The sequence below is a fragment of the Salvelinus namaycush genome, chromosome 16, assembly GCF_016432855.1.
Source record: "Salvelinus namaycush isolate Seneca chromosome 16, SaNama_1.0, whole genome shotgun sequence".
NCBI lineage: Eukaryota > Metazoa > Chordata > Actinopteri > Salmoniformes > Salmonidae > Salvelinus > Salvelinus namaycush.
In genome coordinates, this window is record NC_052322.1 from 19,112,699 (window position 1) to 19,119,209 (window position 6,511).

The window sequence follows — 6,511 nt, forward strand, 5'->3', positions numbered from 1 at the left end:
ACATTTAAACTATTTTATACGATGTTTGCTGCAGCCAGTTGGTCTTGTCATTCAGTATTGTGGCTTAGGGTTGGTTGTGTGTTTTAAATAAAGTGCTATTGCTGAATATTCAATGCAATGTGTGTTTCTGATTTGAGTCCTAGATGTGGAACCAGTGAGAAGTGCTCTGGATTCATGGCCAAATAGAAAAGGGCCACCTTTATTGAATTGCTGACATGGTTATACAGTATTCAAGATTTAAAAAATATTTAATTGGATATTGAAACTTCACATTCTTCGATTCCTGCCTGTGTGGTTCAACCACTGAAAATCATTCTGAAATAGGATTAAGATTCACATTGAAATTAATCAATGTTCATATAGAAACGGTAGAAATCAAGTTGCACAGTACATTTAGGAAGAAAAAAATCCTAGGGTTCATAACATTTAAGCAAGCTAAATAAATCAGTGTAGGGTCATTCTCTTGGTCATCTGGTCCTGCAAGGCTGACTTCCACGTGTTGTTCACACTAACCATCGAACTGTGTAGTCCTGTGTGGCTCAGTTGGTAGAGCATGGCGCTTGCAACGCCAGGGTTGTGGGTTCGATTCTCACCTGGGACAAGAAATGTATCCACTCAATACTGTAAGTCACTCTAGATAAGAGTGTCTGCTAAATATAAAATCTTGTGTCTTAGAGGATGTGTTTACATGGACAGCCCAATTCAGATTTTTTTCCCCACTTTAAAATTGGGCAAAAGATCAGAATTGGGCTGCCAGTGTAAATGCATCCAGAGTGCTCTAAAGCGAAGCTGGTACTTGATGTCATCTTAAATCATGTTTTTCAGGCCTTTAGTAGTAATGCAAATTACCTCCTGGACCAAAGTCTACTCTGATAAGAAGTAATTTGGTATTGGCCAATTGCACTTCAGTTGAAAGAGTAACCAATCCGGTGGTTTAGAATCTGATCCACTCATATCCTTCATTGAATCAGACGTCACCCAGGTAGAAGGCGATATGGTCCTCGAACAGAGCGATACACAGCATGATTGCACCCCCTGCCAACAAGCCTAGGTTCTGTAGTAGGAAGCGAGTCCAGGGTCCCATCGGGCCAGGATCACCATGAAGCATCTCAGGCAACTATTGAGCAAGAGAAGAAAATATGACAAATGCAGCATTATTAAACTGACCAAATTAATAGACAGTTGTCTGTAAAATGCCTTTTCACACTAAGCCGAGCTGTGCTGGCCTGGTTACGCAACCACTATAGTTGCTGGAACCATGCTGGAAAGGACAATGTGAAAAGGAAATATCCGAACCAGCACAGTGCGGTTCATGTTGGCCCGATAATGTGAGAAGGGTGTAGAACTCCTTCCACCGTAGTGACTCACCATGTCAGCGAGGGCCACATAGAGGAAGACCCCAGCGGTGAGGGTGAGGATCCAGGGGGAGATGTGGGCTGACTGGTGGCCCAGGACAGAGCCAGTTAGCAAGCCCACAAAACCCAGTAGGGCTGATACAGCACTGAAAATAACCAGTCTACGAACAGGCCACCCTGCTCCCATCAGCACTGCCAGGTCACCTGCAAAGATAAACAACACAATGCATCAATTTGATAGTCTCATACTCATTACAGAGGTCTACCTGAAACGTTATAGTACCAGGCTTAAACTTTTGAAGGGCATGTCGATGTGCAATGCTTTTATGTGTTGCACCCATCTCTGTTTTTACATGCACCTCACAAAAAGGTGAGATGTTCGTGTATACCTACCTAGCTCGTGAGGAAGCTCATGGCAGAACACAGCTATGGTGGTGCTGAGACCTCCAGCCAGACTCTGAGAGAATGCAGCACCAATGGCCAGTCCGTCAGTAAGGTTGTGTACCCCATCTCCCATAACCACCATCCACACCAAGCTTCCCATCCCAACCTGCTCCTGGCCAGGCGGGCTGTGTGAATGACCATGACTATGCTGCTCAGTGGAATGTGTCTGCTCAAGAACGGTGGGGCCTGTAGAACGGGAGAGATGAGAAAGATGTTTTACAATGCAACGGTTCAACTCTGCCAATACGGACATAAATGCTCTCATAAAGTTACATAAGTATTACATTCCAACTCACTCTGCAGAGCAGTAAGCTCCCTCTCTGGGTCAGGATTTAGAGTGGTGTTCTGCTGCTTCCGCTTCCTCTTAACTTTCTGATGACAAAAACAATTTAAACATTCCATGTGGAATCAGGAATACAAGACTAAACAATTCCCTATTTTCCAACAACAACAAAAATATGACTTAGGGACAATCTCAATTGCATACACCTCGCGTCCTCGCTGCCTCAAAACCCATTGGAGGAGATGGTCAGAGGGGCGGGACCTCTGGCTTTCTCATCCAATGGATTTTGAGAAGGGGGCGAGGAGGACGCAAGGAGTATGCAATTGAGAATCTCCCAATGACTACTATGCACAGTGCATCATAAAACAGTGGCACAACTTCAAACTCTTCCCTTTATTCTCTAAATCCAGCTAACCTTATAATGGGTCCTCAGTCCTAGAAGGCTCTCGAAGATGAAGAGGAGGTAGCACCCTCCCAGCACACAAAGGCCCTTCAGTATGGAGTCCTGTTCTTCAGAGTGGCTTGAGAGTGGCCCAGTCTTAGCCTGCAGGACACAGATAAAACAAGACATGGTTTTCATTAAACGTATTTAATTTTAGACTTATATTTACTACTAGATTTTACAACTTAACCCTCCATGACTAAACAGAGACAGTAGCACTGGTATGTATGTAGTGTTTGACAGTTTGGTAGGGTGTTTACGTGAGGCAGGAGATGCAGCAGGGCATCTCCACACAGCGTCCCCACAGCCAAGGCTGTCATTGGACAGAGGAAGGAGCGTAGGCGGGCAGGGGGCAGAAGGGGAACCAGGCTCAAAGACAGCAGAGACGGCAGGCTGATCATAGCCAGAGCTAAGGAGCTCCATCCCAAAGCTTCGGGGGAAAAAAAATATTATATTCATTCTGCTTAAACAATAAGGTATTGTAGTTTCCAGGGTTATGTTAAGTCTTAGTGTATCCTAACTGTTAAGTTATGCTCCTGTGCTCCAAGTTGTAAAAGGCTACATTGCTTTTTAAAACATCCTATATCGATAAATCATTCCCTCTCATAGTTGGAATCTAGTTTCATAAATGCACCTTTGAGGAAAGTCACACTCCTTTCTGACTCCGCCCCATCAGTCTCTGGGTGGCGTAGACAAACACCACTTTCAATCTGGTACAGCAGAGCTGGGCACAGGAGGGTGAAGTGGGCAGGAGTGATGTGGGGTGCCTTTCCCAGACCGAAATTCCACAAGAGCTGAGTAACATTCAGACACTGAAAAGGAAAGGGTTAAAAGTATTCAATGTCCACAGAAACTGTTTATGTAAGGGAATTGATTTGATAGCAGATTTTCACATTAACTCCCTTTAAATAACAATGTCAAATAAAAACCTGAGGAGGATAACATTTTGCCAAGAACAGTAAGCAGAATTTAGTTGTGAACTTTGTGCATTTGGCACAAAACATTAACCAGATCAATTGTCTTTTATTGACTACTCACGTTCCCATGAAGATGCCTCTGAGTGGGGTGATTTGACACAAGGGAGTTAAACATTCCTTGGACAGGAATAGAGTGTGCAATAGGGGATGACCACGGAAGGACCTCTTCCTTAATCACATTATCAGAGGATAATGTGGTGCCCTCTTTATAACTAGATCCAGCAGACCCTGATATCCCAGGCTGTGGGGTTCTTTCAGATGGGGTTGAGAAGAGGCAGCACAGTTTATTCAGGTGTCATTGCGTAACTAACTATTCATAACCGGATGAGCACAAATGCTAAACTTCCGTACTTCAAAAGTGGCTGTATATCTCTAACAATCATGGGATCAAATCAGTTGTAATATCTGTATCTCACCTGGCTGCGTTTGCAGAGGGGGGTGGTTGAACAGGCCTACTAGGACTGGGGGTGTCTGTTTCCTGATCGTCATGGTCATGAGATTGTGTATGAGGAGGGTGAGGTTGTGTCAGAGTGTTATGGTTGTGCCTCGACCCTCGGTGGCTGATCTCCAACACACTGACCTGCCCTAGTCCCAGGCTGCCCAGTAACTTCTGCAGGCCCTTATAGGTCAGGGTCCCATTGTCTCCATACTGATGGAACAGACGCTGCAAGTAGAAGACCTGGAAAAAAAGACAGGTATTTTACTTGAGTAAATGGACAGCTGAAATGATCAGAAAGAGCAATAATCATCAGTGGTAAAATACTGGCATTGTTAAACTATTAGAATAGGCTATTTTATATTTTTAACAATGCACAAAATAGATTTAGTGTTGTTGACAGCAGTGTCTCAACGGTTAACTTGTGACCATATCAACTCTAAATTACGTCATCTTCATAATATTGCTGTTAAGTTGTTGTAGCACTGATCTATTGAGGCCAAATTCAGATATTTCAGAGGCCTGGAGACAGTACAAACTGATATAGCCTGTCTTCCACAATAGTCTCACCTGCTCTTCAAAAGCCTCATCTAAATGTTCAGATGTCGACCCCTCTTGTCGGCTACCGTTTGATATCCTGTCTGTCATATTCCATGGTGTTTTCACTGTGCCACTGAGAGAAAGTCGCGCCCCTGCCCCAAACTCCAGCAGAGGCAGACAGACAAATAGTCCTACGGCGAGCGTCAGTAGAGGTGACATCCTATAAATTAACTGCAAAAATGAATATGAAGAGGCAAGTTCATTAAAATCAGGTACCGTGAAATGTCTCAATAACTCCTTAATGAATTTTGCCAGTTAGTTCATCATTTAGTCCGCAAAATTGAAACTGTTACGGTTGCTGAATGCCAAACATTTTACAGGTCAGCGAACCTACAAAACCTGACATTTCTTGGGGGCTTACAGGCAACTCACGTGGGTTGTTCGTTGTTGCTTTCACCAGTCTCGAAATACATCTTCTCTTGTCCTGCTGCTTAGAGGATTGAAGCGCCTGGGGGGAAGTCTTATTTTTTTTAGTTAATATTATAACGACTCTGTCATTTACAGCCGAGTCATGAAACAGATAAGAAAGGCCGCAAAGCATTGATAACAGCAATTGACCTACCTTCTCCAATGAAGCAGGATGAATTGCTCAAGCCAAGGCTCGTGAGAAATGTTCATAACCTCAGTATATCCATGTCCTGGCTAGAACAGAGTGGCAATAAAGAGAATAGCGTCTTTTTGTAGCCACTAACGGAGGCTAACTGCCATGTCTCGTTGGCCAAAGCATATGGGTAAATTAATGTTTTATCAACGCCGAAGGTCTGTATTAAACACAGGTTTAGGAGATCATATACGTTTTGTTCTATGAGATAATCTTCATTAGCCGTCACTTTTTGTCAATTTTGAAGTATTTATGTAATCAAAACAAGAACATAAAGGCTTCATAATTCACAAATGTCATGTTAATTGACTGATTATCTCAGAACAAAACGTATAAGATCTCCTGTGCATGTTAACCTCAGACCTTAACCACACTGCTAACCTTATGCCTAACCATAACCTTCAAATTAAGACCAATGATCCAGAGGTAGAAAATACAAACTAATTTCCATTTTTAGTCCTAAAAACGGAAACAAGTTATACTCTTGGTTGTTCAGCCATTCCTATGGGGGGAAAGAATATAGTTTTGGGATAAACGCAGAAAAATAAGGTCTGAGGTTATCACAGGTTTAGGAGATCATATACATTTTGAGAAGATTATCTCATAGACCAAAATGTATTCCTTTCAAGTTGTATTAGTCGTATGTACGGGATACACATGGTATACACCGTACAGTTAAATGCTTACTTGTAGGTTCCTTCTCGACAATGCAAAAACAATACAAAATAAGAAAAGATACAAACATAAAGTGAATGGCTCAGTAAAATATAATAAACATTTTAGCATAAGTATAATATAATATAGTCCAATATTTGCACGTGTTTTGGGGAAGGGGGGATTGGGAGGCAAGTGTTTAAATTCTGCAGTATTTAGCAATCACAATAAGAGTCTGGTAGCAGCAGATGTGATGTGTGTGTAGCATGAACGTATGTGTGTGTGTGCTTATGTGTGGAGAATCTAAGCAGGTGGTCAGTCCAGTTCAAGTGTTCAGCAGTCTGATGGCTTGTAGATAGAAACTGTCTCTGAGCCTATTGGTATCAGTCCTCATGCTCCGATACCGTCTGCCCGACGGTAAGGGAGTGAACAGCTCGTGGCTGGGGTTTGAGGGGTCCTTGATGATGCTGTCCTCAGGCACCGTTTTGAGTAGATGTCCTGAATGGGTGGGAGCACGGTCCTTTTTCATCACCCACTGGAGGGCCTTGCGGTCATGGACGGAGTAATTCCCATACCAGGCCGTGATGCTACCGTTCAGGATGCTCTCGATGATGCAGCGGTAGTATTTGGAGAGGATCCTGGTTGGCATACGGAATTTATTCAGCCACCTTAGGAAGTAGAGTAGTGGTGGTGCTGGTCAAGTTCTCGGTGATGTGGAC

General features: G+C 43.2%; 1 protein-coding gene across 1 annotated transcript; it reads right to left on the reverse strand.

The window, feature by feature from the left end:
* Positions 1–801: 801 nt before the first annotated feature.
* On the reverse strand, positions 802–6,441 carry LOC120061234 (zinc transporter ZIP5-like). The gene is made up of 11 exons (XM_039010888.1): positions 6,325–6,441; positions 4,508–4,708; positions 3,918–4,180; positions 3,563–3,752; positions 3,159–3,336; positions 2,785–2,954; positions 2,498–2,626; positions 2,096–2,171; positions 1,749–1,985; positions 1,369–1,559; positions 802–1,117 (listed from the first exon to the last, which is right to left on the reverse strand). Exons 1-11 carry the CDS (start codon positions 6,439–6,441, stop codon positions 968–970), a joined length of 1,902 nt encoding a protein of 633 aa, XP_038866816.1. The 3' UTR covers positions 802–967.
* Between the last annotated feature and the right edge of the window lie 70 nt (positions 6,442–6,511).

What these genes read in the sequence shown, in the direction of transcription:
- LOC120061234 (XM_039010888.1), bottom strand. Translation starts at nt 6,441, where the DNA reads ATGCCAACCAGGATCCTCTCCAAATACTACCGCTGCATCATCGAGAGC. An exon ending in ACCGCAAGGCCCTCCAGTGG is followed by an intron (nt 4,709 to 6,324) that starts GTGATGAAAAAG and finishes TCATTTTTGCAG; the next exon opens with TTAATTTATAGGATGTCACC. An exon ending in GACTGAGGACCCATTATAAG is followed by an intron (nt 2,172 to 2,497) that starts GTTAGCTGGATT and finishes TTTTGTCATCAG; the next exon opens with AAAGTTAAGAGGAAGCGGAA.